At 39.1% G+C, this 26417-nt stretch overlaps 1 protein-coding gene across 5 annotated transcripts in view; it reads right to left on the reverse strand.

Moving 5' to 3' along the window:
* The window catches only part of USH2A (usherin), an 848241-nt gene that overhangs the window by 219225 nt on the left and 602599 nt on the right, over positions 1–26417 (reverse strand). For all 5 annotated transcript variants that reach the window (XR_011381453.1, XM_070055318.1, XM_008268426.4 and 2 more), the window contains exons 45-48: positions 21025–21234; positions 19474–19676; positions 15262–15374; positions 821–1019 (exon numbers count right to left, since the gene is read on the reverse strand). Coding sequence is in view for 4 of the 5 variants with exons in the window: in XM_070055318.1 (XP_069911419.1) it covers positions 821–1019; positions 15262–15374; positions 19474–19676; positions 21025–21234 (725 nt within the window). In the remaining variant the exon portion in view is untranslated. The remainder of the gene's footprint in view (positions 1–820; positions 1020–15261; positions 15375–19473; positions 19677–21024; positions 21235–26417) is intronic.

A 26417-nucleotide genomic window follows, 5' to 3' on the forward strand; every position in this document is an offset into this window, starting at 1 on the left:
TTTAATTTTATTTCAGAAAAGTATGTTCATCATATATAAGTGCATATATAAGGATACAAAATGATGTAAAACGTAAGCATAATGACAATTTTGGAGACTCAGTGTCCAAAAGGAAGTACAGTTGGTAACTGTTCTCCATGCTTTTCTTAGATGATAACTTTTAACCATAGTAATTTGTGTTTTGATCCACATTTTTTCAAAAACTCACTTTTAAAATTACTGTGTTCTTTTGCAGTGAGTTTTATCAATTTAAGACTAGCTTAGTCATTGAATGTATGATGTGGTTGACAAATAGGAACATTATTTCATGATATGAAATCTTACCTGCAAACTAAGGATTTCCTGCATAGTTTGTCAATAAAAGCCATTTACAAACTCCTCTGTCTGGCTACATTATTGATCTGATTCCTAAACAGCAACTAATAAGAACATTAATCTACAAATGACCATAATTCTAAAATATTTCTGACAAAAGTGTAGTTCACAGTTACTCATCAGTGTCAGGTAAACAAACACCTATTTGTCGCTGAATGGATTTTTTGGTAAAGAAATTTCATCACTCAATCAATTGCAAATTTGGGAGGTTCCTTATCATTTTAATAAACTCATATTTCCCATGAATATAATGAAAAATGAGGTGGCCAAAATGCTCTTGATGAGAGGAATTTTATAAACATCCTTCTTTTTCTCCATAAGGTCTTCATGAAAGGGTAGTAGAAATAGCAGGAAGCACCATGCTGTAAGAAGTAAGTTATTTGACCTTGAGTTCTTAGTGAGAAAAACACAATTTCTTCTCTGAACAGTTTTTAAAAAAATTTACCTTAGTTTCAGGAGAATAGCAAATGTGTCCACATATATCTAAAGGTTTCTGACACTCTACTGCTTTGCATAGCTCTGCGTTATGGTCCTCCATTAACTTCTGGGTTTGAGAGCATGAAAACAATGTTTTTCTTAAGATATCATATCCAAGAATGATGCCATTTGGCTTCCCTGGAGATACCCAATCAATGTGAAGGGATCTGCAACAGAGAGAGTAATCAATACTTCTGAAAAAGATAAAATTTTACATTCCTATCATCAGCCTCATCTCCTTTTGAATTAATCTCCCAGATTGTTCAGGTCTATTCTATCAATAATTTCTTGACTTAAAAGTGTTCAGCAGGGGCAGGCATTTAGCTTAGCAGTTAAGGCACTGGTTAAGATGCCCATGTCCTATATTAGAGTGCCCAGTTTTAAGTTGCTGTGGCTCCTGACTCCAGCTTCCCGGTTACGTGAACCTTGGGAGACAGGGGTGATGACCCAAGAAATTGGGTTTCCTACCATCCACTTGGGAGACCTGGATTGTGTTCCTGGCTCTCAGCTTCAGGCCAGCTGAGCACAGGCTACTGTGGGCATTTTTGGAACAAACCAGTGATGGGAGCTTCTCTTTCTCTCTGTTTCTCTCTGCCTCTCAAAAAATGAAGTAGCATAAATAGATACTAACAAAGATAAAGGGGCTTATGAAAGTTTGTGGAAAGTAGAATTAAAAATGTGCATTTCCTAGGAATTTTTGTATGTGTGTCTGTATGTACATACACATAGATTTGTATATATTCTAAGCTATTTCTGACACAGGTAGAGTTTACAGTCATATATGTTGCTACCATGTGTTTGAGAATCAATCAAAACTGTTTCAGCTTTTGGGAGATAACACCTGAGATAAGTCCAGTGGACTCTCACTTTGAGTTTCAGAGATAATAAGAAAGTGCCATCCTTTGTGGCTAATCAACAGAACATTTGGTTTGTTAGGCAAAGACAAGACACAAATTAAACATCACTTGTTAGATAGGGTGAAAATTAGAATGTGTGGCAAGCTTAATCCCTACCTCTACCTACCTTCTCCTTTGCCTTAACTCGGCTAGGGCCAGTGATGTGAACTAATGATAGCTACTCAAAGAGATGCACTGGAAGACTGCTAGGGTTTCCCATGAAAGTGCCTAGGGATTTTTGCTTTCTTGACACAACTGTCACTTTCCCCTTTCCTCTTTCTCTCTGCTTAACATGTCTGCAACTTCAGCAGCAATCTTGAAGTCACATGAGAAAGGCAGTAGGCATCACAAAGATGGCACTATGCTATCTGGTCTTGCTGAATCACTGTCAACAACCATCTACTTCTAGAAGAATTTACCTAAGTCTCTGTTGCTGGTGGGTTTTGTTATTTGCAACTTAAGTAAATGTGCAAATTCATAAATTCTAATTTTACTGTCATCAAATGTATTTTATTTCAATATATATTAAGTTTTGACTCAATTTAGATTTCTCCAACAGCTTTTTAACTAATATGGTAAGATATATTTGTGATCAGAAATACAGGAATTGGAGATTCCCATAACAAATACTTTAATATCATTTCATTCTTAAATACAATTTTTGATGTTAAAAATTTAAGTCACAATTTCATTTTAAACCCAAGTGTGTGTGTGTGGTGGGTATTTCTGAGGCTAGGAGAGTTTGATATATACAATGAGGGTATAGCTTCTGACGAACCTGTTACTGCATTTTCAGTCACCTATTCACATTTCATTTGCTATAGTGAATGAGTTCCTATCACAGACTGTTCAGAAAGAAGTAAACCCTAAACAAAATGATTTACTCACAGAACTTTAATTTTGCACTTAGGGTTCCTTGCCAGAAAATCTTGCCTAGATCATACATTTTTACTCTCTTTTTAGTATTTTCATAGTAATCTCTAAAAGCAGGTAGTAGGTAAGGATTTTTAATAAAGTTTCTTATAAAGATTTGAATGTGGTATGTTCTTGCAACATTGGCATAGCAAGGGAAAACATCTCTGCAAAGCACAAAGCAATTGTCAAAATGATTATTTTTTGTTTACTGTTTTTTAAAAAGAGTGGAACTCTGACATTCACATGAATTCCTTTTTTCATCACTCTAGAATTTTCAGCCACCACAATTAATCAATCAATCACACATAGTTATAGGACTATTTTTTTTTTACCTATAAAACATTCTAGTGGATACTTTGGAGAAAAACACACACCAGTCTTGTCCCTATACTTCAAATATCTCAAAATAATTTCCATCGACTACTTTTCTACTTTTCTATAAAACAATATTTTATTTTAATGAGAAATATAACTTTGTAGAACAAATTACTGGATCCTATCAGAATTTCAAGTGACATCACATATTAGGAATTCAATTAAGCCCAAACATTTACATTAAAAACAGCAGTCAAGATAAACCTTGACATTTTAATAGACTGCTAAAATTATTTCATTTTTCTTGGGGTACAAATATAACAATTCAGTAATAAGACTATAGACAGAAAATTGTCACCTATGAGAGAACAGTTTCATAGATGATTTGTATAGTGATTATTATTCTAAAGTCTTTATCTAACTCTCAGAGTTAATTCCATATTCTATAAATACCTCTTTTGTATTCATTTGTAATCAACTGCGGAAAAGACTACATTTAAGTGATATTCAAGAGTGTGACATCCACAAAAGTTGGTGAACTAAAGTGTAAAAAATACAATTTATGGCATCATGCCATTGTGACTTCTTTTTATTGTGCAATGTAACTACTGAGAGAGTATCTAAATCTTTAGTGCAAAATGAATGATTTTGCTTTTGAAAGTTTTAATTATTTGCACAAGTAAATGTTCAAGGAAGAACAGTATATTTAGCACCTGTAAATCTCTCAGTAGATTCAACTGGAGGAACACTGAAAATTCTTTTGGTTTCTGACTTGAAAATGAAAGATATCTCTGAGAAACATGTGCCATTATTAGCTGAATTAATGGTTCCACTGCTTTGATGTTTAAGAGTAAAATAGAAGGAACATTCTTTTATTTTTACTTTTTAAATAGATTTATTTATTTACTTGAAAGGAAGTTACAGAGATAGAGATAGAGGTGGAGGTGGAGGTAGGGGTGGACGTCGATACAGAAATTGAGATGGAGACAGAGACGGAGACAGAGACAGAGACAGAGACAGAGATAGAGATAGTTGATCCTTACCAAATGGCTGCAATGGCCAGGGCTGGGCCAGGCCAAAGCCAGAAGCCTGTAATTCCATTTGGGTCTACCAAAGTGGGTGATAGGGCCCAAGCATTTTCCACTGCTTTCTCAGGTGCATTAAAAGGAGCTAGATCAGAAGTGGAGCAGCTGGGACTTGAACTGGTGCTCATTTGGGATGCTGGAATTGCAAGTGGTGGCTTAACCTGGTATACCACAACACCATCCCCAGAAGGAACAATCATAAACCCTAGGAATGCGGGTTAAATCCTGGGGAATACAACCTGAAGTTTTTGTTGTTGTTGTTGTTAGAGATCTGTACAAATCATAGACTCATATATAAATATACTATGAAATTTCAAGTGGATCTTTTTGGTAGATTTGTTCCTGAAATAATTACTAGAGTTTATTTAGCTCTCAGAGCACTAGAGACTGGTATTTATGCTATCATGCTAAAGCTTCTGATAAAAGCTATCTGTCTATACACATTTTGCTCCATGAACTCATTACGTGTTCAGTCATTCCAGTTGGAGTCAATTCTTTTAAAATCTATCATAATGTTTGTAAAATTGCTGTCCTTGTGTCATTTCTATTTCTTCTGTCCCTACCACATACCATTACAAACACTATCACAGCAGTCATCCTTTCCAATTGTCACTTCAAGAAGTGCAAGACACTAAGGGAGCTAGAAAGAGGAACAAGAAAATAATTTATCTCCTGCTTTTATACAGGAGAAGGCTAAAAATATTACAGGTCAGAAAGAATTATTATGATGAATTAGGGGTTCAAACTGCCATTATAACATTTTATTCTGGTATAACCATTTTGTCAAAATGTTCCTGTTTGGCCAAAGAAGTGAGAAACATCCATATATATCTTCATGGGTTAATCTAAATTAACATAGATTAAATAGCTTCAGATTCCCTGATCATATTTACATAGGTTTTTTTTAGTTCTCTTTAATTTGGTCACTTTTGTGAATTATTGATGTAGCACTCAAGTTATTTGATAGTATTCTGATAATTGTTATAAAAAATAACCAGGATACTTTCAATAAACATAGGACAAAATAAACATATTATGGCCAAAATTTCATTCATTGCTCTCAAGTCATCAAATATTTCATTATCCCACCAGGATGTTAAAAGTTTTAATAGGTAATAAATCAAAAAGCAAAACACATGTCCTTGAGTCATACAGTATATAAAATATACATACATGGAGCATGCGGAATGTTATAGAACAGAGTGAAACCAAGCATTGTGTAGTTCAGGCTACAAGTACTATGAGCACACACAAGTGAAAATCACTATGTTATAGACTAACCAAGGAAAGTGTCTTGGGAGAAGTGGGAGTGAATTTGGATTTGTGAATAAGGTCTTGTCCTAAGATTAATTTTTGGCAAGGCATAGATGAGTGAGGTTTCTTATGAGTCAAGTGTAGATTGTGAAAGACAGCTAGGCTTGAACTACCAGGGCAGTACATGGCTCAAGACAGTAGCCTTCTGGTATGAGGGAGCTCCAGTAGGGACAGTCCTTGGGATATTATGTTCTGTTGACATCAAGGAAATTAACTATAGAAAGCCACACTAGCTGTCAGGGAATTTGGCTATGTGGAGTTCCTCATGGGGACCTTTCAAGGTAAGTGTATGATGGAGAAAGCACCACTTGCTGTTCAGAAGGCTATGATTGTTACCCAGTGATGACAGTGAAATCATAACATTGGGAGGAGCATTTTAGGATGAAAGAGAATGGGAGAAAAATAGTAAGAAGGAAGAAAAGAGCAAGCTATAATCAAGTTAGGATGAGCAAAAAAAAAAAGCTACCAGTTAGAATGTCCATCCTATACCACAGGGCCTAGGTTTGAATCCTGGTTCCACTCCCAATTCCAGGTTCTTGCTAAAGTGTACCCTGGGAGGCAGCAGATGTCTCCCTACCAATCATATGCGGGACGCAGAATGAATTCCTGGCTCCTGCTTTGGTCTGACCCAGCCTCAGCCATTATAGGTATTTGGGAGAGTGAATCAGTGGATAGGTGCCTCTGCTGAGTTCTGCATTAAAATCAATCAATCTTAATCTCTCTCTTCTTCTCTCTTCCTCTCTTTCCCTTCCCTTCCCTTCCCGTGTATCAAATAAATAAAATAAATATCTTGATAGAGATGGAATATATTTCTAAATATTTGATCATGAGTCTTATTACCAAAGTGAGATTCATAACTAAAAATAATTTGAAAGTCATGAGATGTTCCTAAGAGGTATTCAAGAGTTGAGGGAAGGACAGCCGAAAGAGTATGTGTAAGACAATAAGTAGTATATAAGAAAGCACATTTGCTTTCTTCTTTGGGTCTAATTGAATCCAGACCACTCCAAGAACTAGTGATATAATCTAAACTGTTGAAAACATGAACTGGGTGGTGGTGGCAGAAATGGAGAGTAGCAACGTATGTGAGAAGATGCTCCAATGAAAAGACAAAGGCAGTGCATGAACTTTTCAAATTAAAGAAAATTCAAGGATACTTGTCCTTGATAATATGCAGAATGGTGGTGTATTTGCAAAAATGGATGTCAAAAATGATGAATTAGATGACAGTTAACTATTGAGATGCAAGGTAATTGGAGTGATGCTGGATAGCACAACAGAAAATCAATTAGCTACTGCTATATGGGACTAGAATTCAGGTAGAAAACTGGGCCAGAGGTCTTTGAGATTCAGTATGAGTAAAACCATACAAACGTTTGAAGTATCTGCACAGCAGGAGAGTCATTCTGTTGAGGATACCAGGATTAATGAGTGGTTTTACAATGGAAACAATACAAGAAACCAATGAATGTGGAGACAGCCTGGGACAAAAGTGCCAAGCAAAATCAAAATGAATTAGGGGAAAGTGCTGAGAGGCACTCAAAGCCACCTCAGGGCCCAAGGAGGAAGAGAAGGTAGAAAGAGTTTGAGAGAGAAGAGAAGGGGAGGAAACAGATGACAGAGTCAAGAGTGAGCTTTGCATTATGCAAGGTTGCCTTCAATAGACGAGTTTGGTAACCAGAACCTGTTGGCCACCAAAGCCATATTTCCTAAAAGCCAAGGTAGTCATAGGACTATTCACTGGATCTGCACAATAACACTAAATGTACTCCAAATTCTCTGCCAGGGGTTCTTCCCATGTTCTTTAAAAATCTTTAATTTTGCTTTATTCTCTAAAAATGTAAACAGAAAAGTCTGTTTCAAAGTAAGAGTTGTCTCCACTTGTCCATCTTGGAGATGGAGTGAGTGAGCTTAGAATACGATAAACAAAAAGGTGATTTGTCATTCTACCTACAGTACAATGGATTCCCTACTAACCAGGCAAACAAACAGAAAATATGCCCTTAAACTTTTTTTAAAAATAAAATTGCAAAATTATTACTTCAGTTTAAATTGTCATTTACTGGAAAAAAAAATCAGGAGGCGAAATCCAAGAACAGATCTCCTGATCATATAATGTCAGTGTATTGAAAATAGGAGCCCTGTGGTTTTAAACCTGGTGAGCCAAAAAGGGGAAAATATAAGTCCTGACCTCTTGCGCCATACTTTATACAAAATTAAGTAATTTGAAAATATAGGGGAGTTTATGAATTATGTTACTGAGTTCATCTTAATTTACAGAAATTTAGTTTATCCTGCTGTCATAATTTGGTATATAAAAATATCACTGATGTCATTCTGTATCTTGAGGCAAATTGCAAAACAATTATTTGTGAGTGTTACAAAGACATTATACCACAAACTCTCATAAATAACACAGGCCCAACTGATCTGGAACTGAAAAAACTGCCATGGTTCCAATTAAAGGCAATAAAAGACATGATCTGCATTCTCTGGTCCCCCCCCCCCCCCAGGCCTCATGCCTGGAAACCATCCATTTTGGAATACTATCAGTAATGTAATAAAACCTCTTTCTTGTTTATGTTCTTCTCTTAGATTTCCCCTTATGGAGACTAAATAAGTAAACTTCACAGACAGCTCTGTACTCAGGGAAGCTGTCAGCTTTGGTGTCTGTCATATTCCAATCAAAGCTGGAGTCAGCCAGCCATCTTCATCCAGCACAGTCTCTACATTCTCAAGGACCAGAATTAATGAATTAGCTATTGATTAAATTCCACTCTAGCAAATCCACCAAGGCAAATAAATGAACTAACCAGGGCACGTGTAGGCCATGGCCAGACAAGTCCGGGCTATCGATCAGTAGTTAGTATTCTTTGGGGATATAGAAGCAGCTGATGATAATATGACAAGGAAAACACACAGTAGAAGCAGAGTTTGTTTCTGCACAAGGAGCTGATAAAGGTAGAAGGGTCCACCTGATCTTTCTACATTTGTGTGCTGTGGCATCTCTGGTTTATATATAATGGGAACAACATGTGTAAGCCCTAGTACTACACACAATGTTGTGAAATGCAAGGCATAAATTATGGCTAAAGACAAGGATGAGTTGATGCACTCTATGCATATAATCAAACAGGCTGGTATGCAATCTGCATATGTTAGTAAAATATCTGAGAGATAAATTTTACTATTTCATGTTACCAAAAGCAAGCAAAGAATCTAAGAAATGTGTCTTAGAAACTAAATGATTTTTAAATACTAGTGAAGTAAATCAAGCCTACTGATAATTTTCTAGAAGGATTTCTTGTTTGATTTTGCATGTTGCTAATACAAAAGAGATTTTTTAAACCAAAATAGAAACATAATTAACAAGTATACATTGCCAGAAGTATAATGAGATTACACAAACAATAACACACACACAGGAGGCTAAGTGCTTTGGTGTTGGTGTAATTTTGATAAATAGCTTGGCAGTTTAAACCTGCTTGTTAGAACCTCGCCTTTGCACAATGCCACTCTGCTACAATGGATCATTTTAAAACAAGAAAGATTTTACATGCCAATATTTTTTTGTAAATTATTTATATCATGTTCTCTGACTGGGAGGGTCAGAGGAGGAATGTGGCCAAAGGCATTGAAATAAATAAAAAAAAAATTTGGCGGAGATGGACTCCCTATGCTGGCTATTATGGGGTGAGCCTGTTACAACTCATGTCTCCCACTGATCACAACCAAGAGTGAACAAATGACAGAAAGTAGCGATGTGAGAACTCTGAAAAGTGAACACTGGCGGGCAGATCAGAATGGAAGCTAAATTTCGAGAATGAATGTTATAGGGTAAGTTTCCATTTCTCTCCCCTTTCTTTATATCTTTGTTTAAAAAATAATTTTATTTATTTGAGAGGCAGACACTGGTGTGCTTCCCCAAATACCTGCAATAGCCAGGGATGGGCTAGGCTAAAGCTGGGAGCAGGGAGCTCAATCCAGGTCTCCCATGTGTGTGGCAGGGACCCAAATACTTGAGCCATCACCTGCTGCCTCCCAGGGTGGGCGAGAGCCAAAAGCTGGAATTGGGAACAGAGCTGGGACTTGAACCCAGGCACTTTGATATGGGTTGTGGGTGTCCCAAAGTAGCAACTTAGCCACTGTGCCAAATGCCTGCCACTGAAGAATCTTTTAATTTGGTTCTGAGCTATTTCCTTGGCATCTTCCTTGGCTATTTTCTCCACTCTTTTTATTCTGTCCTTTCTTTATGGAATTCTAATTCTTCAAATACTGAATTTTCCAGATATTTTATAATTTTCATTTTTTCCTTTTTTCACATTTTTGACTTTCTCTCATTCAGAGACATTCCTTTAAATTTTCTTTCAAAATTTCGATTCCGCTTTCATACTTCCAGTTTCCATGAGGTTTTCCCCATTTTGATTACCCTTTTTATTCAGTTATTCTGTTTCTCTTTTATGGATAGAGAACTCCTTTTATTTGGCTGGCATTGTATCTGATGATGTAGAATCATTTCTTCTGTTTATTTTAGTCTCTTTTTTCTCTTTAAGAGGAAAGTACTCACCTTTCCACCTTCCAAGAAAACAACTAGAACCTTAAAGATGGGAGGGACTTGTGGATTGGCGCCACTCACCACTGGTTGAGTAGGTGCCAAACAGTTTCCTGTTGGGTGATCCCCACATGCTAATATCTGGAGGTATTTTATTTGGGTTCATTTGTTCTTATCCAGTGAAGAATGTTCAGTTTCCCATCCAGAGGCATTTGTGACAGTCTATTTGGTTTTTGAAATGGAGTTAGAAAAAGTAACCAAGGGTTCCTCCATCAGACTGCGGTCTCGTTTAACCACTGTCTCACCTCAGCCTCTCAGCTGCCCTGTGCCTCGCAGCCCTGACTTCTAAGTATTGGGTACAGTTTCTGTGGGGAGCAGCCCGGACTGGACTGAGTTACTGGAATTAAGACTTATTCTATGCATCTGCTCTCCCACAATATGGCGCTGGGAGAGAAGTAAACAGCTTCCGCACAGCTGCCTCCAGTTCAACCAATAAACTGTAGGACTTGCTCCTGATTGGAGAGCAGCGTACTCGGCGTGTGGGCAGCCGAGTTGGGATTGGTGGAGGAGGACTATAAAGGAGGAGAGAGACGGCATGCACCAGGAACATCTAAGAGGAACATCTAAGGGGAACACCTGTGCAGCCCCCGAGAAGAGCCGGCCGGCGGTGTGCCGCTCCCCTGCGGAAGTGGGGAATGTGGCAGGGGGAACCGCCCTTCCACGGAGGTGGAAGGGACAGTAGCCAACCCGGGAAGAACCAGCAGCAAACCCGGGGAGGGCCGAGCAGACGAAAGAACAGCGCAGGGTCCTGTGTTGCTCCTCCATGAAGAGGGGGAGCGACATAATGGTGCCGTGACTCGGATATGAAGCCTAGGCAGGGCTTAGTGTCGTTCCTCCACGAAGAGGGGGAGCGACATAATGGTGCCGTGACTCGGATATGAAGCCTAGGCAGGGTCCTGTGTCGTTCCTCCACGAAGAGGGGGAGCGACATAATGGTGCCGTGACTCGGATAGGAAACCTAGGACGGATAGGAAACTTAGGAGGAAAGAAGCAGGAAAATACCGGAGAGAGAGACTAGCAAAGAGCCTAGGTGCCGGAAGAAGCTATTGAAAGCCTAGGCAGAGACTCGGATATGGACTGTGAGAAAGAAGTTAGGATTTAAAGTGAAAGCAAGAAGAAACTTAGACTCAGATACGGACTGCAGGTTGAAAGTGAAAGTGAAACCTATAAGAAACTTAGACTTGGATACGGACTGTGGGGAGAGGCCAGGAGAAATGAGGGAGGAATATTGTTGGAAGAAAACTTAGGGAAACACACCGGGTAGAGAAAAATGTTAGGGAGGATGAAGCCGCGAGTGCAGGCCAAGCCATCTTGGAATTCTTCAAGTCACCCCGGGGAGCAAGAGGCGAAGATCTGGAACCAGAGGCAGAGACGTGGGCCGCCAGGATTCGCCAGGTTAGTCCGGGGAACTTGGACTGAATGCCGGTAGTGGCGGAAACATTCGCGGAAGCCGCCACGTGCAGAGAGAGCACGGGGCGTGAACAGATAGGAAACGCGAGGCTGGCGCAAGGCCGTGGTGCGGGCGCGAAGTGCGTGGAGACCGCGGAGCGTGCGCGCAGAGCCGGGAACCCGCCGGCGGGGCGAGGCGCCGGGAAGCCGCGCAGAGCCGTGTAGCTGCCGCGGGGTGAGGTGCCGAGAAGCAGCCTCGGGCGGGCGCCGGGAAACCGCGAGGATAAGAGAAACAGAAGTTTAGAAGTAAAATGAGAGAAATAGGAATGCTGGAAGATAGAAGTAAAATGGGAGAAATAGGAATGCCCGGAGATAGAGAAATAGAGAAATAGAAAGGCCTCCCCTCAACATGGCAATGAGAAAGCTTGGATTCGGTCTGCCTGATTAAGTGAGGCGATGAGCACCTGCGGCGGCTAGCAGCTTATGCGCCGCAGGTCACCGAAGACAGGCACGAATTAACATCAGTAAGGCCTCCCCACAATACAATTAGGAGGCTTGGATTCGGTCTGCCTGATTAGGCGATAAGCACCAGCAGGCAGCTCGACCAGAGTATGAGCTGCAGGTCACCGAAGATAGGCACGAACCAACACTAATAAGTCTCCCCCACAATACGGCAATGAGAAGGCTTGGATTCGGTTTGCCTGATTGTTAGGGCTTGTAAGCCCCTGCAGGCAGAGCAGAGCATGTGCTGCAGGGCACCGAACACAGGCACGCATCAGCGCCTAAAAACCTCCTCACAACATGGCGAAGAGAGGACCCGGATTCGGTTTGCCTGATTGATAGGACTTGTAAGAACCTGTGGCAACTCTAGCAAGCAGAGCAGAGTGTGTGCCACGGGGCACCGAAGACAGGCGTGTATCAACGCCAAAAAATAAAAAGAAAGGGGGATCTGTGGGGAGCAACCCGGACTAGACTAAGTTACTCGAATTAAGACTTATTCTATGCACCTGCTCTCCCACAATATGGCGCTGGGAGAGGAGAAAACAGCTTCTACCCAGCTGCCTCCAGTTCAACCAATAAACAGTAGGACTTGCTCCTGATTGGAGGAGAGCAGCGTACTCGGCGTGTGGGCAGCCGAGTTGGGATTGGCGGAGGAGGACTATAAAGGAGGAGAGAGACGGCATGTACCAGGAACATCTAAGGGGAACATCTAGCTGAAGGAACACCTGTGCAGCCCCCGAGAAGAGCCGGCCGGCGGTGTGCCGCTCCCCTGCGGAAGTGGGGAATGTGGCCAGGGGGAACTGCCCTTCCACGGAGGTGGAAGGGATAGTAGCCAACCCGGGAAGAACCAGCAGCAAACCCGGGGAGGGCCAAGCAGACAAAAGAACAGCGCAGGGTCCTGTGTTGCTCCTCCACGAAGAGGGGGAGCGACATAATGGTGCCGTGACTCGGATATGAAGCCTAGGCAGGGCTTAGTGTCATTCCTCCACGAAGAGGGGGAGCGACATAATGGTGCCGTGACTCGGATATGAAGCCTAGGCAGGGTCCTGTGTCGTTCCTCCATGAAGAGGGGGAGCGACAAGTTTCTACAGATGATAAATCTCTAATCTGCAGGAGAAAAAGTGATCTCTGGATGCATAGGTAAAAGTAAGGGACTCCAGCTTCCAGTCACCTTTTTTAGAATTCCAGCTAAACTTGTAAGTTCAGTTTGAACCCTACCTCCCCCACTCCCCATTTGCACAGTTCTTAAAGTTTCTAAGTACTCAATCTTTCAGATTTTGTGCAAATAAATTATCTTATTTCATCTCATTATTCCTTTCTGATAATATTTCAGTTACAAATTTCTCTACATGATAGTTTACCTCTCGCTAACAAATACTCTCCCCAAACTGTACTGAACTCTCTCTTCTGTTGTCATTTCCTCTTTCATTTTCCTTGTTCTTGTTGTATAACACACTATCAAGTGTTTTGGTTTTAATTTGACATATTTGGGTAAAAGCAATCTTGAACCACGAGAATCTTCTTAAAAGAAAAAAAACATACTAGAGAAGCAGACACATTTGTTTAATTTCTTATAAATCTTAGAGTTTATTTTTAGCTACATACAAAGATATGACCTAAAACCCAGTGTCTTATGCTCACCTGGCCTTGATTCCTGAGGATGCTAGCCAATAAGAATTTTTTTAAAGATTTATTTTATTTAATTTGAAAGACAGAGTTACAGAGACAGGTAGAGACAGAGAGAGAGGTCTTCCTCTCCCAAATGGCCGCAATGTCTGGAGCTGCATCAATCTGAAGCCAGGAGCCAGGAGCTTCCTCTGGGTCTCCCATGTGGGTACAGGGGTCCAAGGACTTGGGCCATCTTATACTGCTTTCCCAGGCCATAGCAAAGAGATGGATCAGAAGAGGAGCAGCTAGGACTAGAACCAGCACCCATATGGGATGCTGATGCCTCAGGCCAGGGCTTTAACCCACTATGCCACAGCGCGGGCCCAAACTAACAAGAATTTGAAAACATTCATCCACTAACCAGAATTCTTCCTTGAGTTTTTCAAGACTGAATTCAAAACATTATATATTTCATGATGCCTTCCCTGATAAGCCTGGGTAGAGTTGGGGTTTTCTCTACGAGCTATTCTTGCACATTGTAAACTTCAGTAGTGTTTTCCACATTGTTCTATAAATGGTTATTTAGGGAAAATGGAACTTGGCAAATTTGGAATCATGCATCACAATCTTTTGTATTACTTTCTTCCTTCTGTATTAATAAACATATGTGCTGGAAGAAAAAAAAAACAGAAATATCTCTGGTGCCACAAAACTTCATATCCCCCTACACAGCAGGCAATCCTGTGGGTAGCTAAAAAGAAATCTATTGAGAAGATTATCAGTTAATTTGCACATCAAAAATTAGATCAGTGTCTATCATGTGTTTAATAGAATATATACTGAAGAAGACAAAATTTGATTTTTGCCAGGAATAGCTAAGAACCCAGTTATTTGAGCTTTTCTAATTATTTTATTCACTAATTGCTAAAATAATACAGGTATTTTTGAGCTGATCTTTAAGAGACCTAAAAGTTTTAATACATTATAGAAGAATCCTTCAGAATGGAAGCATTTTATAATGGGTTGATGTCTTCAGTTACTCTCTGTGTGTGTGTGTGTGTTTTATATATATATATGTGTGTACGTAAAGGGTGATTAATTTGGCTCTGGTAAAAGCATGATATGGGATCACTTAGATTTCTTTCTCTAGCTTAAACTTGATGTAGGAGGATGAATATTTATTTCACTTTTGGCTTTGGAAATTAAATTAAATATTATCATTATTATCATCATCACCCTGTGATAAACTATAAAGGAAATCACTTTCAAATGATGGTCATTTCTAAGCAACCAAAGGATACCAATGTGTAAAGGGATTCTACTAGGAAAGCGATAAAAGTGGTCGTGGTTATCCAAAGAATACAATTTATTTTATAGTTATCTTGAGCTATAATGCAATCTGTTATATATAAATAAAAATTTTCGAAGAGATTGTTAGAAGGCAGTGTCATTCTAATTAAAAGGATATTTTGCTTCACAAAAAGATTCATAAAGGGATACATTTAAATAAGGGAACACTCTTGTGCCTTCAAATATTTGTTCAAGATGAGTAAATTAGGGAAGTAAGTCTGGACAACCAGGAAAATGATGATTAAGTGTTAGTGGATGTCAGTGAAGGCTAACACATCTAAGAAACAATATAAAAATTTGATTTACAAATACAGCAATTTATGAATTGAGATCGTCATCACTGAGAGGGTATCTTCATTTTTTTATTTTCATTTCTGATGATCAGAGTTCTTTAGAGTAACTGACAGAAAAAAAAATCATGTACCTTGATGTGATATTACGAATTGTGGGTGCTAGTATATCGCTTGGAGTATCTTCTACAGTGGTGATTTGAGTTCCATTGCTTTTCACACAGGCATACTTTGTGCAGACTTCAACCTGTAAACGTGAGTTTAGAAACCAATAAATCCAACTGTTTTCAAAATGAAGACTGACAATAGATTGAATCCCACCTACCCTCATTTCATATGAATCTCATATATTTCTCTACAGCCTCTTGGGATCTAATAAATATTCATTTTTGATGTGAATTGACTCCAGGGGGATGAGCTCGGAGTGCAGAACCAGGTTCAGGACAACGGTGTAGTGATTAGAATGGTGATATTTTGTCTCTGGTTCTAACCATATTAATCTACTCAGAGCACAGTCAAGGAATGGAAGATGCTCAAGTGACAGCTTGCAAGCATAATAGGTTATCACTGCATACTGCTCTCTAGATCTATAACCAAGGAGTGTAATGATGATATCGCCTGGAAGTCTTGACATTTTACAACAAATGGCCTAAATGCTAATGTCTAATGGAAGAAAAATGAAGCCCAGAGAAGCCTTCCAATATGGCTGAGCTATTTTATATCCATTTGCTCCAGCTGCAATTGTATTTTTACCTTAATCACAGCAGAAAATCATCATTCACCCCTTTAATTCTGCCACCTACTCTGAATAAAAACTGAGGAGGATGGAATAACTAAAGATTAGAAATGGGGTTCATCAAGCATTTATAACACAAAAGGAACACATTCAGCAAGAGGGAGAAGAGATGAATACTCAGAAGACTGCTGGTGGAACATTACAAAAGTGACATCGTCCTGCTCTCAATGATAGGATAAACCGAAGAGCAGCTGTACTTTTTACAGTGCTAATTTAATTTCACCATCTAACACAAAAATGGAGGAGGGGAGCTAGATGCTGATGACTCTTGAACAATGATTCCAAGCTTTGAACTGAAGTAGTTCTCTGAGTTTTACAATATTGTTTGAAGAAAGACAAGTATCATTTTCCTTGTATTTAGCAGATACACCATTTTATTCCTAGGGCAGTGTGTACCTTGCACCTGAATGGGAGCTGAGGCACACATATGTTCATAATACTCTAGGTTCTATGATTTGTTTTATTTTTTGATCTCATGTAATCTTTTAAGGGAATATTTAGTAGATATTCAAAGAGTATCAAGGCCCTTCATTCTGAGTGTGCCTAATTAAATGTGAAATGACCTAAAGGCAGATGAACTTGAAATATAACTGTGTATTAGAATTAGAGGCAATGAACTTTATATATATTAGAAAATACTAGACTATATGATACCCAATGCATCAGAACCAATTCAATGAATTTATTATATACCTAATATGTATACAAATAATTTTATGGACTCTTTACAGTTTCATTTTAATAAGTTTGCAAACAGAGGGGACACAGAAATTAGGAAATAAGATGATCTGGTAGGATTTGGGATATCTGATTTGGGCTTTACCACACTTTATTGCCCTCTAGTATAAACATTAAACTTAATTTTAAGATTTAAACTACTTAGGCATATTTAATATTTCTCCAGAAAGCTTTTCTCTATATTTTAGAGAAATGTAACAACATTCTTCTTCCTTACTAACATAATATTTCAAGTCTATATATTAGGGGGCACATTTCTAGTGTTGTAACTATATGTATGACATGTGAATGGGACATAAATATAAGAATTTACTATATTTATACTAAAAGATATTACATTGAATAAAAATTAAAACTACTATGTATTTATTTATTTATTTGACAGGTAGAGCTGTAGACAGTGAGTGAGAGAGAGACAAAGGTCTTCCCTCTGTTGGTGCACTCCCCAAATGGCTGCTACAGCCGGCGCTGCACCGATCTGAAGCCAGGAACCAGGTGTTTCTTTCTGGTCTTCCATGTGGGTGCAGGGGCCCAAGCACTTGAGCCATCCTCCACTGCCCTCCTGGGCCACAGCAGAGAGCTGGACTGGAAGAAGAGCAACCGGAACTAGAACCGGCGCTCAAATGGGATGCTGGTGCCTCAGGAGGAGGATTAACCAAGTGAGCCACAGTGCCAGCCTCTACTATTTATTTTCAAAAGGGATATATAAAGCCCTTTGCTGAAAAAGTTAGACACTTGAGGGCATATGTGTCTTAAAATCAATAGCTGCTTTACTGATAAGATTAGCATTGAGAACCTGTAAAGTATTGGGTATCCCAATTTAATAATTACTATAAATCAAGTCAAATCATTTTTGACATAATTAAAAACTACCAAAAATTGACATTCAAATTTCAAGAAATGCAACAGGATCTATCAACTGTAGCAATCTCTGACTTCAAATAGCTTCACAAATCATGGTTATCAGGAATAAGAACATCTCAAGCACTAACAATAAAATTCAAGCAGTGGGTTCTACTTTGGCATTTTGTCTGTTTCCTCGCCCCCTCCCCAACCTGATCATGATACAGCCCACTATAGACTCAAACCAGTAGGATTGGTGGAAACCTTTCCCCCAGACCAGCCTGAAACATTCTAAAGTCGACTCTTGCTCCAACGTTAGAATGCTGAGCTGCACATATGCTTCAGAACAGCCACTGTGTTTGCTTCCAGGTTGTTTTGAGTTTTACTAAAGCAAATGAATAAGCTGCCTTTTGAGAACTCAGGCTGTTTTCTCCACTTGGGCTCCAAAGAGGGAAACACAATAAATCCTCCATTACCTTTCTATACTAATCTTATCCACACAGCTATCTCTATTTTTAGCATGATTTTTATTTTATAATTTGACCTATAGCTAATTTAATACATGGAATAAAAATCAGGAGCATAAACATCAGTCCACAGGTTTCATCCTAAGATAATTCAGACAGGTTAATGGAAAAAATGGAATGCAATGAAAAATAACCACCATGCTGGTCTTCCTTTATTAAGCATGTAGATTGGCATACACATGTAAACACCATGTTTTATTAGGAAGCCAAGTATAAATATATATTTTTATTAAGAAGCCAAAAAATTATATGCTTTCTTGACTATGATTCAAGAGTAGGGGTGCCTAAGAATTGTTTGCAGTCACATGATCATGTATATTTCACCCTCAAATGTGAGAAAACAAGTTTGGTTGTTAAATGGACAAAATCAATGAAGAGCTTCTATAGTCAAATACAGGTTCTGTGCTTCATGTTTTCTGAAAATTATTTATGGTAGTCATGAATTCTAAAAGTGGTATAGTTTATTTAAAATTTCACTAAATTGCCTTCCCCACAAATTTGGAGCTTCTGAAATACTGCTTTTATCACTCATTTAGCCTATCTATATTTTAGCATTCTAATGAGATTCAATTCCTTGAGGAATTCAAGTCCTTGCTTTCTATGCCCTAGTATTCCTTATATTTTTTTTGCCACCTTTCAGGTCAATAGACCCTGAACAGATCTCTGAGCTGGCATTCAGGTGGTCAATACGCTTTCTAAAATGATGTGTTAATTTATCACATAATTGCATATTTCTCCAGGGCAGAGTGCACTGGCCACAAAAGGTTGTCAAAGAGATCCAAGGGCAAAGAAGTTTAAATACAACTGCTCTCACATGGGTGGGAGATGTTGCAAATTTGTTGAATGATGAATAGATGTGATTGCACTTGTATTACTCTCTTCCTCAGACAACAGCTTTAATATTTTGTCCATCATTTTTTCATTTATGTTTCCTGTTGCATTTAGAATCACAGAATCCTGGAGCAGATAGAATGTTTTAAGCTGTCCAGTCCATCGCTTTACAAAGAGAAATTTGGCACCAAGTGAGGTTCTGTAACTCCCTGAAGGTACTAAATTAGCAAATAGCAGAAATGGGAATAGAAAAATCATCTCCACATACATAGGCTGGCTCTGGTTTTGATATCAGTGAAAGGCCTCGAAAAATGCAAACTGCTCAGCAAGATTTATTTAGAATATGTAATTAGCTTAATTTTACCAGTGAAAATGTCACCCCCATCCTCACCACCATTATTTTCCATATTACCATTATCCTTTCTCCAGAGACTCATGTGTTTGCCTACAGCAAACAGATTCAATTCTGATCAATTTCCATCTTTGCTCTCCCTTTGCCCACCAAATAAATAATCTGTAACCAAGACAGAAAGTTTCCACTTAGAGACATGGCTTGGCATGTTTTATTTAACATATCCATAAGCTTAACCATCAAAAAACAATGTTCTAACCTGAATGTCATAGATAGTGAAGGGAGACAGGCCTCTCAGAATAAATGACCCAGGCACATCCATTCCAGTCTTGTAGAGCTGATTATTTACATAGACAGAATACTCAGTGACAACACCATTTGGGTTTGAAGGAGATGTCCAGATGACACGTACAGCTGTACTGTTGATGATGACAACCTCTGGAGGAGGCATGCCCTGAGGCTCTGGAATTAAAGGAAGAAACTGAATAAACTCCAGCTGGCTCTGAAAAAGCACTTGTTAAACTAAATGCAGATTAGTATTTAGGTTTAGCAAAGGGTTCCTTGCTTATCTGGCTTTCCTCTGATGAAGTTATCACAGTCTGTAGTCCTCTGTAAATTGGCTTATTATTCTCTCAGTTAGAAACCATACGAATTGGTAGTGAAATGCTTTATATCACCAGCATAGTGTTAATCTTCAATACTATGTGACCAGTGGGATATGATGATAAATTATTCACTCATCTGCATTACTAACACATATCTATTATTTGTCTTTTTTCCCATCCCTTCACTCCATACCTCCCAGGTCGGGGACAGGGAGGGAAGGAAAAAAAATTTGCTCCTTAAGCAAAAAATAAAACTCAAATACATTGAGGCTGGTGGAACGTGAAAAATCATTTGATGTTACTAACTTGTAACTCAAGCAATATGAAGCAATAATGCAATATTGTCATTATGTAAATGATTTTGAATGTTGATTACCATAGGTAATGATGAAATCTAACATTAGAAAAAAATCTTGCTTAGCGTTAAATTACACAATTATTCAAGCATGTCAGAAATAACTACGCGAAGACCTATTTTTATCATAGGAACCCATCTTAACTAGTTGAAATATTGTCCTTGCGATTCATCCTATTTTATAAACAAAAGGTGTTGACCTTTGGCACCTCAAAGGGAAATGGGTTCCCCACTTAAAGAGCTCTGCTAATGACCTGGAACACTTGCTTGGGAGGTAATGATATTATAATGTTTATAATGAGACTTTATAAAGCCAAAAAGATTAGAAAGACCATTCCAAATACATTTCAGATTCACAAGTTGCTTCCCTTGCTTCCTCCCCCTTGCTAACTGGCTTGGAAATGAGTCATTGGCAATTTTTCTCAGAGGATGAACTTCCACCTACCACTTCTGGTGACTCAGAACCCCCCCCCCCCCACACACACACACCACCACCATGCTTGACTGTTGTTTTGAAAAGCATACTGTTTCTGAGAGCTAATCTTAGAGAAAAATTTCAAAATGTCACCATGTATTGATGTGAATTTAGCTCCAAACTAAGCATACATTGAAAAGCACAGGAACAAATTGGGCTAATATCCCATTATGAGAGCCTTGTGCTGCTCTCAATGGGACCACTTATTGATCTGCTACTTGATGACAGCGAGCACTTAAGCATTTTAGTTCCAACCCCCTTCCCACCCACACCGGAAATTTCATAATGGAGGGATGACTGATCTCAGCCTCAGTAAGAATCAATCAATTTCACTCACATCTCTGAAGGCCAGCATCCCTCAGAGTCTGGACTCACCTCCATCGCAAGTGGTTGCATTCAGTACTGCACTGTGGATGCTGTGTACTCCATTGAAGACAGAGAGAAATATCCAGTACTCTGTGTTTGGATTTAAGTGGCCAATGACATGAGAGCTGACATCCCGCAGGAGTCTGAGTGATTCGTTTGAGGTAGCAGAACTCCAGAAGAGTGTGTAATATTCAACATCACCTTGAAGGTCCTGAAAAGCTGTAACAATAATCACAAGACATTGTAGATGTGGCTCATCTAAAGGGGCCTAAGGGGAAAAGACAGAGAGCAACTCTGTCATTAGCTATTTCTAGAATAGGAAAAAAGAAAGCTTATGGAACTTTGCTTTGGAAAGGTTAAAGAAGTTTCTAGGGTGGGCATTTGGCCTGGTGGCTAAAATGCTGGTTAGGATGCCTGTGTCTCACATTGGAGAAGGTGAGTTCCTCACCTGGCTCCAATTCTTGACTCCAGTTTCCCATGAAGACATACCCAGGGAGGCAATGGTCATGGTTCAAGTAGTTGGATACCTGTACTGTTTCCATTCCCAACTTTGCCCAGGTCTAGTCTAGACCAATGTGGGCACTTAAGGAGTGAACAAATAGATAGGAGCTCCCTATCTGAATCCCCGTCTCTGTTTCTCTTCTCTGCCCTCATCTCTGTATCTCTGATTGTCCAATAAATAAATAAAATTTAAGCTAAGTGAAAAGGTTTCGGAATCTTCATTGTGATGGTGTAGATGATGGCAGTTTTTCTTTAACAATTTATCTCATAATTAATTGCATAGCATCATATATAGGAACATAAACATTTAAATCTTTTTTTTCTTTTATTTGACAGATAGAGTTAGACAATGAGAAAGAGAGAGACAGAGAGAAAGGTCTTCCTTCCCTTGGTTCACCCCCCAAATGGTTGCTACGGCTGGAGCTATGTGCATCCAAAGCCAGGATCCAGGTGCTTCCTCCTGGTCTCCCATGCTGGTACAGGAGCCCAAGCACCTGGGCCATCCTCCACTGCCTTCCCAGGCCACAGCAGAGAGCTGGACTGGAAGAGGAGCAATCGGGACTAGAACCCAGTGCCCATATGGGATGCCGATGCCACAGGCGGAGGATTAACCAAGTGAGCCTCGGCGCCGGCCCTAAACATTTAAATCAGTTAAATAATTTCATTATGCTATTTATAATTATTCAAAAATCTTAAATCTTTGAAAACTCATGCAAACAAGGTACATAAAGTAAAAATGTGTAATACATGGAACAATTTATATTCATAAGTGACATAATCCTGGATAGAATTCTATATTAGTACAAATAAGGATATTTCTTGACATTGGTACTCAAGGCCTTTCTTTAACTTAGTAAACAATTCATAAATGGAAACTGCAGTGGTGCTTAGGCTATAGGATGATATTTAAATTGCTATTAAGGCTCTCATCCTTTTCTCCTAGTCAAATACATTTCCACAATGTAGGCAAGCTCTTAAAAGATGCCAAAATCAATTAGTAACTCTGCCAAAAATATATTTTACCAATTCATCAACAAATCTATTATTTTTCCTACTTTTCTAACCAATTTACTTTTTCCACATTTTCCTAACTTTTGCTGTGGAATAATTACTGTAAGTAGAGTCCTTGATTAGGATATGAGCAAAGAAGCCTCACAAATTAGCTACAAGTGATCAATCTCCTCAATTCTGATTACATCTTCCCTTTTGTTTCCTGTTGCTTATACTTTATTCTGTGCTCCTGTGAACCTCTCATCATCCCATTTTGGTTTATCTTATTTTACTTCTGTGTTTTATATTAACTATCACATATTAAAGAAAGCACCACATTTGTCTCTTGGGGATTAACTTGTTTCACTAAGCATAATGGTCTCTAGTTGCATCCATTTTATTGAAAAAAAAAAAAAAACCCAGATTTTATTATTTTTGTGGCTGAGTAGTATTCCATCTCATAAATATACTACATTTTCTTTTTCCAGGCTTCAATTGATGGACATCTGGGTTAATTCTATATCCTAGCTATTGAGAATTGAGTTGCAATAAACCTGAGGGTACAAATAACTCTTTCATATGTTGATTTCATTTCCTTTGGGTAAATTTCCAGGAGTGAGATGGCTAGGTTATATGTTAGGTTTATTTTCAAATTTCTGAGGAATCTCCATATTGTCTTCCATAATGGGTGTACTAGTTCACATCCCCACCAACAGTGCATTGGGGTACCTTTTCCTTCATTCTTTGTACTAAACCCTGCTTCTCATTATCTGTTCGTAATATTGATTTAAAAAGAAGACATCAAGCAAGCATATGCTTTAAGCAGGAGCTAATATACAGTTCTACTTACATCAATTTCATGTTTAAAGACCTTATGTGGAATCATTACCTTGGTTTGTGTTACAATGGGGATGAAGTGCTAGAGATTGTCAAATTATGCATCAAAGCATCTCGGCAGGGATGGGTGTTTTACCTAGTAGTTAAGATGATAGTTAGAACACTGCATGCCATGTTGGAATGCCTGGGCATGATTCCAGGCTCTGTTCCTCTCTTCAGCTTCCCACTGGATGTAGACCCTGGGAGGCAGTAGTGATAGTTGAAGTAAGTGGGTTCCTGCCACCCAAATGGGAGGTCTGGATTGAGTTCCTGGCTGCAGGTTTTGACTGCTGTGGCAATTTGGGATGGAAGCTCTCTGACTCCCTACTTGTCAAAGAAATAAACACATAGATAGCAAATAAAAAGGTGTTTAGATTTTAAAAAGGAAAGCTTAGTAGCACTCTGTGAGAATGAAGAGGGAAAGATGGCATTTCTCTTATGGCTATCGAAGTGCTGTTTCTGTAAAATTGGAGACCCCAGTATATATATGGCTATATAAAATATTACAGTTTTGAGAACTAATGACTTTAAGGGCCCTTTCCTATGGTTTGGCTATGGTTTGAGTATGTCTCCCAAATATTCGTGTGTTGGAGCTCTGGTCCCCCAGCACGGCAGTATTAGGAAGTGGTAGAACCTTTGGGAGACCAGGGCTAGTGTAAGGTAAGTAAATCATTGGGGGAGCTGCCCTTTGAAAGCAATAATGCAGTTATTATAGGACTCCTGTTGGCTCCTAAAGAGCATCTTGGTATAAAAAGTGCAAGGCTGACCTCTGAATAACTCTGGCTTCCTGCCTCCATGTAAGCTTTCCCTCTTACATGTGATCCTGTGATAATGCCATCTGCCATGCTGTGGGATAGCCAGGAGACACTCACCAGAGTCCCAACAGCCTGCATATGGTAAGCTCATAAACCTCATTCCTTTAGAAAGTATCCATCTCAGGTATTTGGTTATAGCAACATAAAATGGACTGGTATGCTCCTTTACATGAAGATTTTAAGGGTCTGGCATAGCATAAATGCTAAGTGTTCATTTTTATTTTTTCCTAAGCACATTACTGCTTTCATTTTATTTCTAACAATCCTTAAAAGGGGGTAGGATCCTAGCAAATTTGGAAGAGTTTGTATTAACAGACTTTAAGAATTAATTTGGAGAGCCAGTGCTGTAACGTGTTAGGTTAATCCACTGCCTGCAGCGCTGGCATCCTATATGGACGCCGGTCCTAATCCTGGCTGTTTCTCTTCAATCCAGCTTGCTGCTATGGCCTGGGAAAGCAGCAGAAGATGGCCCAAATCCTTAGGCTCCTTCTCTCATGTAGGAGACTCGGAGGAAGCTCCTGGGTCCTGGCTTCGGATGGGCCCAGTTCCGGCCATTGTGGCCATTTGGGGAGTGAACCAGCAGATGAAAGATCTCTCCCCTTCTTTCTCTCCCTCTCACTGTCTGTAACTCTAACTCTCAGTTAAATAAATAAAAATCTTTTTAAAAAAGAATTAATTAGGAAACCTCTGGAGACTAAGATTTTCTTTCTCTGATATCACAAAATATAAACACATTTAAAAATGAGATATTATTGTCAGGAACAGCTATTCATATCATTTAATATTTTCCTCATTGATAATGTTAGTTCAGTACAGTAAAGTCATTGTTGTTTTCTGTGCAAAAGTTCTTTCTATCATTAGAACTGTTTTGGGGGTTGGCGCTGTGTTACAGTAGGTAAAGCCGCTGCCTGTAGTGCCAGCATCCCATATAGGTGCTGGTTTGAGTCCCAGCTAATCCACTTCCAATCCAGCTCTCTACTATAGCCTGGGAAAGCAGTAGAAGACAGACCAAGTCTTTGGGTTCCTGCACCTGCATGGGAGACCTGGAAGGAGATACTGGCTGCTGGCTTTGGATCAGCTCAGCTCTGGCCATTGAGCCCATTTTGGGAGCAAACAAGCTGATGGAAGAATTCTCTCTCTCTGTCTCTTCTTCTCTGTAACTCTGCCTTTCAAATAAATAAATAAATAAGTCTTTTAAAAGAGAACTGTATTCAACAGTTTGCACCCACGCAGATGAGAGGGTATGGGAGATGGGATGGTTGCAGGTGGGAGGGAGGTTATGGGGGGAAAAGCTGCTATAATCCAAAAGTTGTACTTTCGAAATTTATATTTATTAAATAAAAGTTAAAAAAGAGAACTGTTTTCTACTGATTCAAAATTTTGTTACTCGTTAACTGTGGCTTCTGCAGTATGATGGGAAGTATTCTACCCTTGAAGTCTATGCTGTATTTTAGTTTAAGTGAGCAGGCTGATTATAAAGTCAAGCCCTTAAGATTCAATATTAATGAAGTGCTTTCAAATTCTACTTACGAATATAAATGGATTTTTCTTGGATTATTACATGTGCCTAATATCTCTTCCATCAACTTCCAATTAACATATCTATGTAGATACACTACATATATTAGGACTTACTACTAGTTCAAGATGAACAAATATCACATATCAATCTCCAGATGCACATTCTTTATCATGCACTGAATGCCAACCTTTTTGAAGTGGAACAAAACAAACTGTCCCCAAAAGCATAGGAAAAGATGATAATCCAGTTCCATGGTTTACGTCTTACTGTGTGACATACAGCAAGGCTCTTGTAACCAGAGACAGGCAGTACCTCCAGGCAACAAGGGCCAGATCTCTGCCCTATCCTGCCCTGCTCTTTGCCAACACCTGTTTCAACACTTCTTCATTCCTGTGGATGTTACAGGCCAAAAGAAAACAACAGAAGCACATGTATCCTTGTATTCCCAATCATTGCATGAGAAAAGTTCTGGCCAGCACATGCATAGGAATATGCTTTTTCATTGTTCAGATAAGAGTCCTTAAACTTCAACGGGCTGTTCCGAAGTCACTGAACCAGCTAAGAAACAGAAGATACATCCTTAGTTCAACAGACCAGCACAAAATTAAAAGCTGCTGACCTTGAATTTACCTCTGAGAGAGGAAAGCTGTTAAAACTGAAATAGCTGGAATGAGGAGGCAAGTAAATTTCATCTTCCC

This window comes from Oryctolagus cuniculus, chromosome 13, assembly GCF_964237555.1.
Source record: "Oryctolagus cuniculus chromosome 13, mOryCun1.1, whole genome shotgun sequence".
NCBI lineage: Eukaryota > Metazoa > Chordata > Mammalia > Lagomorpha > Leporidae > Oryctolagus > Oryctolagus cuniculus.